Here is a 13825-nt window from a genome sequence, read left to right as displayed (position 1 = left end):
TTTAAAGGTTTTCGGTTTCCTGGTGCTTTTGAAACAAGTCTGTGCACCAAACTGCCAATTGATGCAGTGACAATCTGATTATTGCAGTTTGGTGCACAGACTTGTTTCAAAAGCACCAGGAGAATGTGTTTTGATCTGGAGTTTTAGGTATAAGAGTTCTAGCATTGTTTGGTTGTATTTTTAGCAGAGCCCATTTACCAAGAGCTACTGCTCTGTGTCACATAATGGGATGATTCGTCAAAAGCACAACAATAATCAGCTAAATGATATCAGCGGGTGCTTTAGAGTTTACAGCAAGTTTGTGAATGAGCAATTCTCATCTCTTAGGCAAGCACTCATGCCCAGCATGTATCCAGAAATGATGTTGATGTCATGACTGCAGCAGTTTAATTGACATTACCAGTGTATAATGCTGAGTGCCCCCCAACATGCCAGAGTCAAACACCTCAGACACATTTGCTGCTGATGATTTTGATTGGCCAGTGTGGAAAACATTACCTCAAAGTTAATTTTTCTAATCAAGCCTCCTGAGCTGGACCTAGTCCTCAGCTATTCACAGAGCTGCCAACTTTCCCATTTCCTTTCATACGCTCATTAAGTCATCAGCGAAGTCAGCCACCTCCAGTCTGATGTCTGAGCAATTATCAGCTTCAGTTGGGCTGTGACGTTTGATGATGCAGTGTTTAACATTGCATGCCTTTTTAGTCTGATGAGACAGTTTGACCTTTGAGGCACAACAGGAAATAATCACCATTCAACTAATGTTACTGTCGCAAACCCTGCTGATTTGCATGTTCTCATTCAAAACTAAGCTACATTTACTCAGTGGGAGACAAATTATTCTCATGAATGGGTTCATTTGATATGTAAAAACTTGTGGATAACAGTTTGTATGATATCGTACAAAATATGACAGTTCTATTCAATGTTGTGAAACAGTTGCATGTTGTTGGGGACAAATGGGACATAATCAGTGGTCTTGTGGGTCCTGCGTTTGTTGAATCTACCTCGTCGCTTGTGTTCCAGCTTCGCTCTCGTCAATCCCGTCATAATTACTACAGTCAACAGCAACTTAAATGTTTTTTAAACATTTTTTGTAGTAAGCAGCACTTGGTTAGTAGTAATTATGAAGGACAGCAAGGAGGAAGTGAGATATTTATTACTTCATAGAGTGTAAAAGCAAAAGAGGCAGTGAGGATATAGAGTATAAAGAACAATAAGGTCTACTTAGGATTGGTGTGAGGGGTGATGTACCGGGTGAACAAACCCAGGGGGCCTCTTTTTGTGTGCCATGAGAAATGAAAGGCAATGTTGTTATTTGAAATTGCATAACTTAAATTCTGTGCATCATGTCACCATCATAACAACCTAATTTCCGGTAGATTCGTCTATTAATTTTACTTTTGAAAACACCAAAACATGTAAAATTTTTCCCTAACATTAAAAAATGCAGTTTTGAACTGTGACTGTTTAATTTAAAGCATGTCTAAATGGCAACTGTCACATTTGTATTTGGAACAAACAAAATATATGGTTGTATGGTTTGGATGACTTGTTGCCTGGCTCACAATAACATTGGTTTCCTTCAGATTTTGATACATTATTTTCCTTTCAAGTCATTTTTGGTTTTTGTTTCTGCTCTGTTAGAGAATAAAATGCTCAATGTCAGCACATCAGCTTCAGAAAAGTGGCTGTTTTGCCAAGAGGCTAATGTGTCTGTCACTACAGGAAGGGGACAGGCCAAGCGACCTTGGCAGGATATGATGACAATAAGGCTGTATTACGCAAACAGCATCAACAGCATGCACAGCAGTCTCTGTGTGTGGGCTCTGATGCTCTTTCCATTTTAAAAGGACATTAGGGCTAATGGTAATGGTATCTTGGAGGTTTCCAAGCCTCTTTCCAGTACTGCCCTATATAGTAACTGCCAAAGAGCATAGTCCATTAAGAAAGCAAACAATGGATATTTTTCATAGGCCACACAGGGTACAGGGTAAACATGTCTATGCCACAAACAATTAGCGACATATTACTTGCTTTAGCTATTTAGGAATGGAGTTATTAGTTGATAAACCAAACAAATTACCAGGAAGGGATGAATTAAATTCTCTGAGGAACAGGGTGATGTGGAGTAAACATTTCCAGGAATCTAGACACAAAATCATTAACACAACCGCTTGGCATTTAAGCATCAGTTACAGAGAACAAAGGTTATGGTGGTTGCAGAGTAATGCTGTGTAAAAAACAACAATCTATCGTATATGTACACGATGTATGCGGATGAGCATGTTTTTCCATGAGGTTCGGCTGAGAAGGCTCTTTCTGATTATATCCTTTGTATGTGAACAGTGCACACTTAATCTGCAGCAGGGACTCTGATGAAAACATAGAGTTTGACATCTTTTCATCAGACTCTTAACACAGATGTGAGAACCTGCATCATTTGATCCAGCCTGGGATTATTGATGGTCACAGTGTCCTTATGGCTCAGTGGCTGCACCGAGTTGACAGCAGCTAAACGATAAGCCCGCCATCCTACCTACCGACTGTGAAGTCAGTGCAGCTAATTAGCAGTTCTGTCCTGGGCTGATTCATTTATTCAGCGTAGCCTCATTTATTTAATCGCGTGAAGGTAATTCATTTGCATATTCTCTCATTGTTTTCACTTCCCAACTTTACTAACCATAGCCACTTTATCGTAGATATGATTAAAGGCTCTTCATAATAACCAGTCAACTGTGCAGTGGATGGTGTGCAAGACTTCCTTCAACACCTTCTCCACAGATACATAGTGCCATTGTAAAAACAGGCTGGGAGCTAAGTGTGTAAATAAACCCCTCGCTGGCCGCTCCACGAGGGTCAATAAAACTACAAGCTGAAATGCATTTCGAGATCCTCAATGAGAATCTCATTGTTCATTCTACCCCTGCGATTTGCGAGGATACCCCAGCCAATCAATACAAGGACCATTAGGCTTAACAAACCTGGTTCTTCTATAAACTGCCCACAGGCTCTGTAAAGCAACAACATGCAGTCTAAGACAGCTACCTGTAACGGCTACGTGGTTTCTACAAAGCAGGATGTCATTTTATTCTGACACACTCATTTGTCATTCTAACATTAATGTACACATGGTGATTCAGATAATCCCCAACTACATGCAGAGATACTTCTAATGTATGCGTGTGCATGTGCTCTGTTTGCAGTGATTGGACATTAAGCTAACTTGACCGTTTTTTTTTCATGAGAAGTTCTATTCTGTTTTTTTTTCTTTTTTACTGTCAACAAGCATTGGGTGGCTGCAAGAGTGAGATATGGAACTTGAAAGAAACAGGATGAAGCCTAATAGACAAACCACAGCCTAATACAGCTGACACAGTACACCACGAGTCAACATTCAAAATATGAGCTTAAAAAAACCCAACAAAATATTAATTAGGCGATCAAAAGTCACTACTCCTGCTGCCAGAAGAGTTATACAACTTGGAAGAACAAATGTTCTGTTTATTGTTATTCAATCACTGTTCATTCGGAATTATTTATTGAAATTTGACAATGGTGTGTTACAAACTATAATCTAAAAGTAATGAGCCATTTAAGGCCTATTCACTATTACAATTTATTGACTTCTTAAAATAACAATTCTTATTACTTAATTAAACAACATTGTTGCATGATTGCTACTTCTAAAATAAAAAAATATATTACCAAAAAGTATTAAAATCATGTCAGCAATTGACAGTTTGCTTTGAAAGCAACAGGAAACGCATAGAAATTAAGCATAACACAGCAGACGTTCCTTTATAAATCTCCCTGCAGGATCATTTTGCTGTGTGTTCACCCACATGTGAGCGGAAACACACTGAGAAAATCCTGCAACACACAATTTTATTTCACCACTTAATTGCCTAACTTAGCCTCACTGCTTTTGTAATGGGTAATTGGTTGTCATGACAAACACTCAGTCTATTCATAGCTCCTAGGCTTGTGCAAAAACCCCTCAGAAGAAAAAAAGAAGAAGACAGGACGTAGAAGATGTCTGATGCAACCTTTCCGCCGCTCAAGAAGCTGGGAAAAAAGGGATTGAAAGTCGGTTATTTTTCTTCTCCCCACATAATCTGTCAGCCTGATGCAGGGAGACTCCTCTGGACAAAATGGACCTCAGCTTTTGGTTACATACTAATAAAACAGTCGGTATGACTAAGAGTCATTTGCATACTGTTATATTACAAGCGGACGAAAGCATTCTGTCTCTGCTGAGAGAAGCAAAATAGATTTTCTCATGTATGTATACTGAAGAAAAAAGGAAAGAAGTGAAACATTTTCATTTGTGTCACGCTGATATAATGTAAACACGCTGGAAAGCATGCCTGTACTGAGATTTGAAGTGTTTATTTTGTGAGGTGTAGACAACGTGTAGTCATGACATGTAAGTATCAAACACAGCAGACAGCATTCTCCGAGACCTCCGGCCACGTGTTACCTAAACACATGCATTATTTATCTTGCAGGGAAGTGAATAGCCAGACTGTGAGCTATCTGTGACCTCCAAGTCAAAATCGTGCAACTGAAGGATGATTGAATAAAGGATATCTTTTGTTGACAACCCTCAGACGGCCTCATTGATTTCAGTTTGTTTCACAAGGTCACTGGATATTATTATAAAGGAAAGCTTTGCGAGACCCAGACATGTCTCAGGGCAGAGATTTCTTTAATGCCTCTCATTCTGTAACAGTAGGATTTTATTGGTTTAACATCCAAAAAAAGGCAATCTACAGTTTTTAGTGTAACCCAGCAGGTATAGACAACTGTTAGTGTTCTCTAATGCTGCTTCTGTCAGGCTGCATCCACGGTAATGATCTCCATCCACACAAACATTTTGACATCATTTCAAAAATATTTTCTTGCCATAGTAACACACCTGATAAAGCACATCACATGACCATTAGTCACGTACATGGGGCATGCGAGACCCCATCGTTTTTTGCTGCTTGGACCAACAAGGTTGAATTGACAATGAGAGCAACAAATGAGCTGAACATCAGTCAAGGCAGAGGAAAATATAGTTGTTTGCCTTTGCTGGAAAAGGGTCACATGATAGCAGATTGAAGGAAAGGACACGTCATGTATGCGTCATCACTGACAAAAGTCTCTTTTATTTCGCCTATCTAGATTCAAATGCAATCCCAGAGTTTTCTAACTTAAATGGGGTCAGCAACATTTTGAAAGTCTCAGTTATTGGGATTTGAGGTGTCAGAGGTGTGTTAACGCTGGTCATAAACATAGCAAACGTATGAGTGTGGATGTGGCCTAAATGCATTATATACAGTACACTATGATTAAAAGTTCTGAAAGCAGTAGTGCTTTTTGGCTTCTGAGGACAAAAAGTTTTAAACAGCCATGTTGCAAGTGAAATCTTTTTAAATGTCTTATTAAAGAAATTGCAAATTAGTGATGTTTCAATCAACTGGTTTGGAGCGAATAAACAAAGCTGTGTAAACGTACTTTTATCAGAAGATGGCAGTGTGATGTATTGCTGCAGGCCAATCTGCCAGTAAACCTTAGAAGGGGAGATTTTGCGAGAGAGAGAAAAAAACAAAAAAAGCGGTTGCTAATGATCAGCTGGTCAGTTAAATGTTCGATACGTCAGAACTGATTCAGAAAAGGCGCTTCCATCTCCCATTTAAAGCTAAACTATTACTACTACTACTATATTCAAAAAGATAAAACCTGCCAAGCATAAAATCTTTTATGCGCATTTTCGAAGGTTTTTATCGAATTTTGCTGTTTCCATCAATCTTTCCTCATACACACGACTAGTGACACCTCATATCGCTTTTAGTTGTTGTGAGCCTTTACACACATCAGTCTATCACAAGGCTGACCCATACAAACATACAACCATTCACACTGACATTTATGCTGGTCAATTAGAGTTGCCAATTAACCTAACTTGCATTTCTTTGGCCTGCAGGAGGAAACCCACACAGGAATCTCTGGACCATGCAAACAGCTGGCTGGTTTGAACCCAGAACCTTCTTGCTGTTAGGCTGAACACTGCACTACCACACCACACATTAGCATTTATTTCCAGTTTTGTCTCTGGCCACCTGATAAATATAAGTCAAGTTCAGTACACAGCTTCACAACATTGTCTGAGAAATCTAAACCTAATAAGATGACATAACAGATTTCATTCCCTTATGGGGGATTACTTTCATTCTGTAGCTTACCGTTATTACTACCCTTTCACTAGCATCATGGTGGCCAGCAAAATGTTTGCTTCATGCAAACACGTTGCAGGAGTCTGAGTGAAAAGATGAACCTTTAATCCACTGATGATTTGATTATTTCTTTCCACCCAGCGATGACATACACTGTCATTTTGTTATTATAGCTAGCCCCTGACTGGGTCTTTAATTATGTATTTATCATCTCATATATCTGCACCAAATATGTCAAACTAGTCTCAGAATGAGGAGTCTTGATTTGCATTTGTTCAAAATTACAGGATAATGGTGCTGCGCCTAATTTCCTCATGGCATAATTTATTTCCTGTCCTTTTTCTTTCAGCTTTATGACCTTTTAACCTGCAGCAACTTCATTAGCCAATTAGAGATGGTTACCTTCTTCACACAAAGCATCCCTTGGATCATGATTGAAGGTCCTCTTACACACTGTTAAGCCCCAGAACACCCACATCCATTGTCAGACACTCACTCACACACGCACACAGTAGCCTTTCCCTAAATGTTATTGGTAACCACAGTGACAGGCAAAACCAACAAAACAGAGGAGGGAAAGAAAATGAAAGGAAGTTGATTTCCTTGGATATGGAAGGTGAAAAGAGGGGTTTATTCAGGTAATGGAAATGGAGAAAATTGTAGCAATGAGGAGGAAAAATAGAATAACGTGAAAATCATCAATACCTCACTTACAAACTTACACTCTGGAATGACCTACTTTACATCTTTTAGAGAGATTTTCTTTTCTTCTACCCCACTGAGGCAACCCTTTCACACACACACACACACACACACACACACACACTTTAACACTCTTCATTGGAGGAGTATGTTGTTGTTTTTTTCCCAAAACACAGGTTCAAATGCCTTCTCAAAAACTAATTTTCTCCCTCTACCAGAATACAGCAGTAACCCTCCAGCAGCAGATACAATGGCGTCCTGAGTTGTTTGGAGGGTTGAACACACAAGAAATGAAATCAATGGTTTCTTTGTGTGCTTGTGTGACAGAGAAAATGGATGGAATTACACTAGCTTGTGCAATTATATGAGTCAGAGATATAACACAGACGGAGAGAAAGGGAACAAGAGAGAAACATAGATAAATAGTTAAACGAAAAGAATATCATTGAAGCTGCATTTTCGTCTTGATAAACTACTTGTGTCGTCACTGTCAACCATTCTTGACACAAAACTGGACTGACAAATACATTTTCAAATGTGAAGGATATTAATCAAGTGAGAAGGAAGCAGCCGATCCTCAGGCTTTCGAAGTGATTGATTCATGCTGACTGATTGATTGATTTAGATCAAACAAGCAGTGAGCTGGCATTTTCTGACACCCTTGAAGAAAATCTGCGTCGACAAACCCGATCATTCAAGCGGCTCGAAGGCACTGCTGATTAAGTCAGTCACAACAGACACACGCATGCATGCTTTTTTTCTTCTGGTCATGCATGACATCAAGTCTTCCATCACTCTAGAGAGGATAGTAAATTAAGTTTTCTATCTGTCAGTGTCCTGAGTGAATACTTCCTCTCAGAGGGACAAAGTCCCTAATGGTTGAGAAAGAAATGAGATGCTTTATGAAAACATCCACCCTGAATCATCCCATTATGTTTGCGCTTTAAATGTTCTTCTAACCTCAATCTTTTTTTTTCATCCCCACAAGTATTCTGCTCTGTCTGAGGTTTTTCAGAGCCAGACAGGACTTGGTTATTCTTCCAGTACACTGCTCTGGAGTGTTTTGTTTATCCAGGGACTTCTCTCACACACAAAATTATCTTTTGCTGCTTCTCTCCTTCTTATAATTGCTTCATCTTTGAAAAGGAATCAGCTACAGTTGTTGGAATCAAGAAGTAATTCAAATGTTGTGATTAAAAAGCTGTCAGACTCCGATTTGCTTCATAGCATCATGCAGACGGGCCAGCCTTGTTGGGAGGACAACTTTTACAACATATTCCACTCTAGATGACTAAATACAGAACTGACCTGTAATCTGTAACTTATTCTATGAGATTACTCAAATTAAAACTGCTGTGCACAACATTAGAATATATACATCAGTTAACAAATATTTGCTTTGTAATGTAGTCTGAGCTTGTGGTAGCCGGTCTGGCCACACGTGCATGTGAACAGCCAGGGTGTTAAAAAGTAAGCATCTTTTTTGATGGAAATGACAACGTAAGCCATGTGAAGGCAGTCCTTGCTCAGTCTGAACTCTGTATATGCTCTGTAATTCCCTTTATCATAATGTATTCTGATATTACTTTTGGAAAAATCATCTTTCTGTGCTCATTTTTCAAAACACATTCCTGATTGTATCCTTTCTCCTTTGCCACTGTTGTGTGGCAGTTTTTTAAAAAACTGTTTAGGAGAATTGCCTGCCTCATATGAATTTTAGAGCAAATGCAACAAACTAGAAGGGCACTCTGAAAGCACGACCAAGGCTACGCCATATTTTGCAATGCTACCAAAAGAAAAAAGTATTTGTTTATCTGCCCAATGATTCAGATTAACCAAAAATGACTACAAAAGAGTTTTTCCTTGGCCAATGCTGCACCCTTCTTCCTTTTTCATGCCAGTAGATTTTCTGTAATCCTGCAAAAAAACAACAACAACAAGACATTACCTCCTTGGTGGAAGTAATCCCTTGAAGTAATTTCTTTTAGGTCTCTGTTTTATTGTTTCCTTTCACCTGCCTAGGGACTACCAATAGAAATTGACCTGTAGCTAAATCTGGTACAAAGCAGCATTTCTCTTTGAAATTTGTGTATTCTTGTACATGGTCCCTGATATAAATATGTTTTGGTTTTGGTTTATTAAAGATAGTAACTGTGTTCAGAAAACCACCAACGTAAACTTTAACTGAATACAGTTACTTATATTATATATTTTAAATAGGTTATCCTGTTACTTGTTAGCTGTTGCTCACCGACCATGTATGCTAGATGTGAGTTTTCAGGGTGTTAAAATAAAAGAGTCATGTTCCCCAGTCTAAAATGTCATGCTCAGATGCTAACCAGACCTGAAGCTGTTGATTTCTTAGCTTTACAGGGTGCTGTGCTGCAGGGCGCAGAGGTCTGGGTGTGACACCGGATGGAAAAAAAATAAAGAAAAAGCGCTTCACTGTGGCCTGTGTTTGGCAGCTGCTCCTTTAGGCTTACACACAGGAAACACACACACACATACACACACACACACACACACACACACACACACACACACACACAAACATGCACACACACATGCACACACATCAATCTCGTCTGTCACAGTATCCCTGCCTGTCACCATGGTAACACCCTAAAACTACAGCTGTATGACACAGGAGTGACTTTAGACAGGAGTAACTTGCTGCGATCTGTGTATTTTGAGGATTTGCATAGGCCCCCACACACATGCAATTGCAAAAGATGCCGAGCTTTGGCACAATTGTTCGTAATAACCACTGAATTCAGCACCCAGTTTCTCTGTACATACGGTGTAATGACACCAATTTCATTCCAATATCACCACATATTGAGACGGATGTTATTTTTCTGAACTGCAATTACCTCCAGTTACGCTTCAGGAAACATTTCAGTCCTCTCTTCTCTTTTTCTTCTCCCTGCTCAGACGGACCCCTCAGATATGCCCCAGGTATGTTTTTAGCCGAGTGACATTTTCTGGTAGATGTCCCCATTTGAGACAGCTTTATATTGATCTGGGCTCAGATGAGGACAGGAGATTGATCGTAATGTGTGACAGCCCTATTTCCTAAACTCGTAAGCCTGTTTCTCTAAAGAATGCCTCGGGTCAGACAGAAATAAACTAATGAAAATGACCTGTTATGGTGGCCCCACCAATCAATGCATGCAGCAGTAAGAGACTTCCTGAGAGGGCAGATAATTTAACTGGCAGCTCTGAGAAATAATTCCTTAACTAAATTACTCAAAATGAAACATATTTAAGTCTGATAATCTACTGGAGAACATTTGATTGAGATGTTACATTCACCACTATATCTGGATGAGTGCCATGGAAAATAAAGACAAGATACTGATGATTTAAAACCAATCTAAGGGACTCGAATCATCCTCTGGAAAGAGTCTTAACTGCGACAATATGTCAGGCCATGTTTAATCAGGATGCGTGCGTGAGACAGATAGACAAGATAAACAAGATTACAAGGGATAGTACAATCAAATAATGCATTAACACTTGCAGAACTGACCAATGTAATGATGCACTACACAGTCATTTTACCGTGAGGTAGCTTTATCACAATTAAAAGCAAAGCTGCTGAGGTGTTTCTCTAAGTGGCAGTTTGCAGCCCGTTTGAGCTTTTAAGAAGTTCTGGCATGAACGCTTTGATGTACTTCAAAGCAACATGAGACTTCTAACAGAGCTTTTAGCAAAACTGCAGGTGCATCTGTCCACACAAACATTTTTTAAATTACTGCTGCTGTGTGGTCAAACACATAATATATCAACAAGGAACAGGTGTCATGATTTGTAAACAAAGCAAAAAGGATCAATGTGCAGCATATACTGTTGGGTGTTAACTATGGTTAACAGGTAACTAAGCTAGCTAATTGTCATGCAACCTAATATGATTCAGAATTAGCACCGTAATGGTTATTAAGATACAGTGACTTCAATGTAATTGTCTTGCTATTAAAGCAGCTACAATGAGCTTTAATGTTGTCTTGATCTTGGCAGCCCCTGTGGACAAAATTGGTAATGTTTTGTTGATCACAGTCGTGTTGTATTGTGATGTGAATTTGGTCTCTTTTTAGTGATCCGGATCATTTGGATCAGCTCACCAAGAAGAGCCGGCTCTTTCAGCTCCCAAATGGCTCTTTATTTTACCTCTTAAACCTTTTATAATTAAAAAAAATCAATAAATTGCTGTAGCCAATTGCATTTACAGTTGTAAAATCCCTTGTAACTCTTTAACTTGCTTGAAGAACCACTCTGCTACACAAAGCAGATAGAAAATGCCTATAAAAACCTAAGCATAGAAATTAAAAAAGGGCAGCTATTGACATTTTTTTTTATTTAAACACACATACCTAACAAAACAAGTAAAGTACTGAAAAAATAGAAATTAAATACAATCAAGTATGTGCTTTGTTAATGCCAACGACTGGCATCTGGACAAAAAAACACAAAAATGTTTTTGGTATAGAATAAAAATAATAATAAATAAAAAACATAATAAAAAGAATTATAACACAATGTGCAAAACAGCAGCATCCAACAGTTTTTAGTGTCTCTATGAACTTGCCACCATCATCTATCAAACTGTAACTGTTTATTAGATTTTTCAGGGCAGATAGGCATTGAGGAAGACCAATTTGATATATTATATTATATTATATTATATTATATTATATTATATTATATTATATTATATTATATTATATTATATTATATTATATTATATTATATTATACAACAATATCATCACAACCATGTAAGATGCAGTCACAAATTTTGCAGGTGTGTAGTTGAGATCAAGATGATGGTTTGAAGATGAGTGTGGTCCAAGCAAAGGCACCAAAGTTGGGGGCAAAGCAGTATTCAAGAAGTAAAGAATAACTACTTAGAAATAGCCTGTCTTCTTGCTGATGGTCTCATCTGCTTATATAGATGATATAGTGGTGATTAAAAAGAGACTGTTTCATAACTAGTTAAAAACTCCTTGTGGTTGCTTTAAAGTGTTGTTATTTGGTATTATTTTATGTCGCCAACCCAACAAAATCTCCCTCTCTATTTCTCCTAAAAAAAAACAATGATTGAGTCTTGGGTGTTACAAAAACAGGACTGGTGCATCACGTATAAAATAATCAGTACCTAAAAAATACATTTCCATTTCTAGCCTTATCACTTTGAGTCTTTCTCCCAGATAAAGGGCCTATATGAAAAGAATAACTGTATGTCCTTTGCCTCAGTGCTGCTCCACCATGTACCCCTATAACTCAGTATATACCGCTTTAACTCATTAAATTCATCAGAGTTGTGGTTCAGAATGGTTTCTACATTGCTTGAAATAGAAAACATGACTCATTGGTAGTACACAATGAATGCATTTCATGAGCAAATATATGTTTGTGCAATTATTTCTCTGAAAGGCTACATTTCTTTTCAAGAAGATAAGGAGCAGGCTTATGGTGGTTGGTGCTGGTGGTTTTCTGATAACAGTGTCATGAAACCTTGACACTGCAATAAACAGACTGCATCGACATTACAAATTGAATTGGATAATAACAGGAGAATATCTTCACAGCAATTTGAAGTAAGTTACGAGATGTGTCAGCAGAAATGTACAGTAAAATTGCAATTACCCAACCTGACATGTCAATAGGAAATACATTCTCATCAGTTCAAATAATCCACATTTTAGATTGACATGAAAAAGAGTTTATTGAGCATAGTGCCTTGTTAGGACAAAGACAGATATGTGTCAGACTGTGGAGCTTTGGAGGACTGAGAGTGTCCAAGTTTTTGTTCCAGTTGGAGACAAAACCACCACAGAATGTCATGGGACATGGTCCAACACACTGGCTCCAGAGAAGAGATGTCTCCTCTTCTTTATAAAAGCCAGAGACTTTAGAGGAAATATGCTCCAGTCTGTCACTTGTTAGTCACAGTAGAAGTCCGTGTTCTGGAAAAGAATATTACAAAGCATGAGATTAATGTTGAAGAAAATCTATTTTTTTCTCAGCAAATTAAAGTATGTATTTGACTCATAGACCCTGATATTTTTACTCTAAATGAGACAAATATACTCACAGTTGTGGGAATCGTGACAGTGTCTTCAGTAAACTTCTGTGTCTCCTTCACCATTGTTGCAGGGAAGTACCCAATGATGCCCATCTGGTCCACGTAACGCTCACTGTAAACCTGCCAGTGAAAATAACATGTCCTCTCTAACAAATTAGCATGAAACACATTATATATGCTTTATACATATAACCTTCCTTTTTAAAACTTGAAGAAGTTTAAAATACTTGTTCATTTCAGCTACAATGACATTCTGCTCTTGTCAAAAAGCTTTGAAAGTTGTTTTTTTTCCCCTTCCAGCTGCTATACTTCCTGCCTTACTTTTATTGTAAGCTGCACTGCTTGTAAATAACATGTCACAAATATTCACATACACTTCCAGACCAGAAGACTCCGGCTCCCTCCTCTGGTACAAGCTTAGAATACACGTAGACCATCTGACCCTTCTTCATGTTGATGAATCTGCAGTCAGGAGCAATGAAGTCATCCAAGGCTGTGGCCATGGAGAGAACATCTAACGCAGGACAGAAAACAAAAGAGGGAAGGGAAATATAGATTAAAAACTATTTTTATCAAACGTGTGCATTTTGTTGCATTACTTTAATACCTAATAGTTTTCAGGATATACACTGGTCAATGCATCTATTTCATGCTCTGACTTACATGAGCATTCTGCATCTCCGCAGGTCTTGTTGTCTGCTAGTTTATCCATAGGGACGGCCCTTGCAGTCTGGTGCAGAAGTCCCACACAGAGCAGAATCATCAGTTGATAACTCATCCTGACCCAAAACAGCAGTACCAAGAGGGTGTTG

The 13825-nt window shown here is 38.5% G+C and overlaps 1 protein-coding gene across 1 annotated transcript; it reads right to left on the bottom strand.

The window, feature by feature from the left end:
- Positions 1-12649: 12649 nt before the first annotated feature.
- Positions 12650-13791, bottom strand: LOC131958711 (otoraplin-like). Its single transcript, XM_059323879.1, has 4 exons — positions 13677-13791; positions 13388-13527; positions 13023-13133; positions 12650-12894 (listed from the first exon to the last, which is right to left on the bottom strand). Exons 1-4 carry the CDS (start codon positions 13789-13791, stop codon positions 12871-12873), a joined length of 390 nt encoding a protein of 129 aa, XP_059179862.1. The 3' UTR covers positions 12650-12870.
- Between the last annotated feature and the right edge of the window lie 34 nt (positions 13792-13825).

The sequence above is a fragment of the Centropristis striata genome, chromosome 20 (genome assembly GCF_030273125.1).
Source record: "Centropristis striata isolate RG_2023a ecotype Rhode Island chromosome 20, C.striata_1.0, whole genome shotgun sequence".
NCBI lineage: Eukaryota > Metazoa > Chordata > Actinopteri > Perciformes > Serranidae > Centropristis > Centropristis striata.
Note: the sequence above shows the minus strand (reverse complement) of the source record. Positions and strands in the feature narration are given on the sequence as shown.

What these genes read in the sequence shown, in the direction of transcription:
- LOC131958711 (XM_059323879.1), bottom strand. Translation starts at nt 13,791, where the DNA reads ATGAGTTATCAACTGATGATTCTGCTCTGTGTGGGACTTCTGCACCAG. An exon ending in GAGTCTTCTGGTCTGGAAGT is followed by an intron (nt 13,134 to 13,387) that starts GTATGTGAATAT and finishes TTTCACTGGCAG; the next exon opens with GTTTACAGTGAGCGTTACGT. An exon ending in CTGTCACGATTCCCACAACT is followed by an intron (nt 12,895 to 13,022) that starts GTGAGTATATTT and finishes ATTCTTTTCCAG; the next exon opens with AACACGGACTTCTACTGTGA.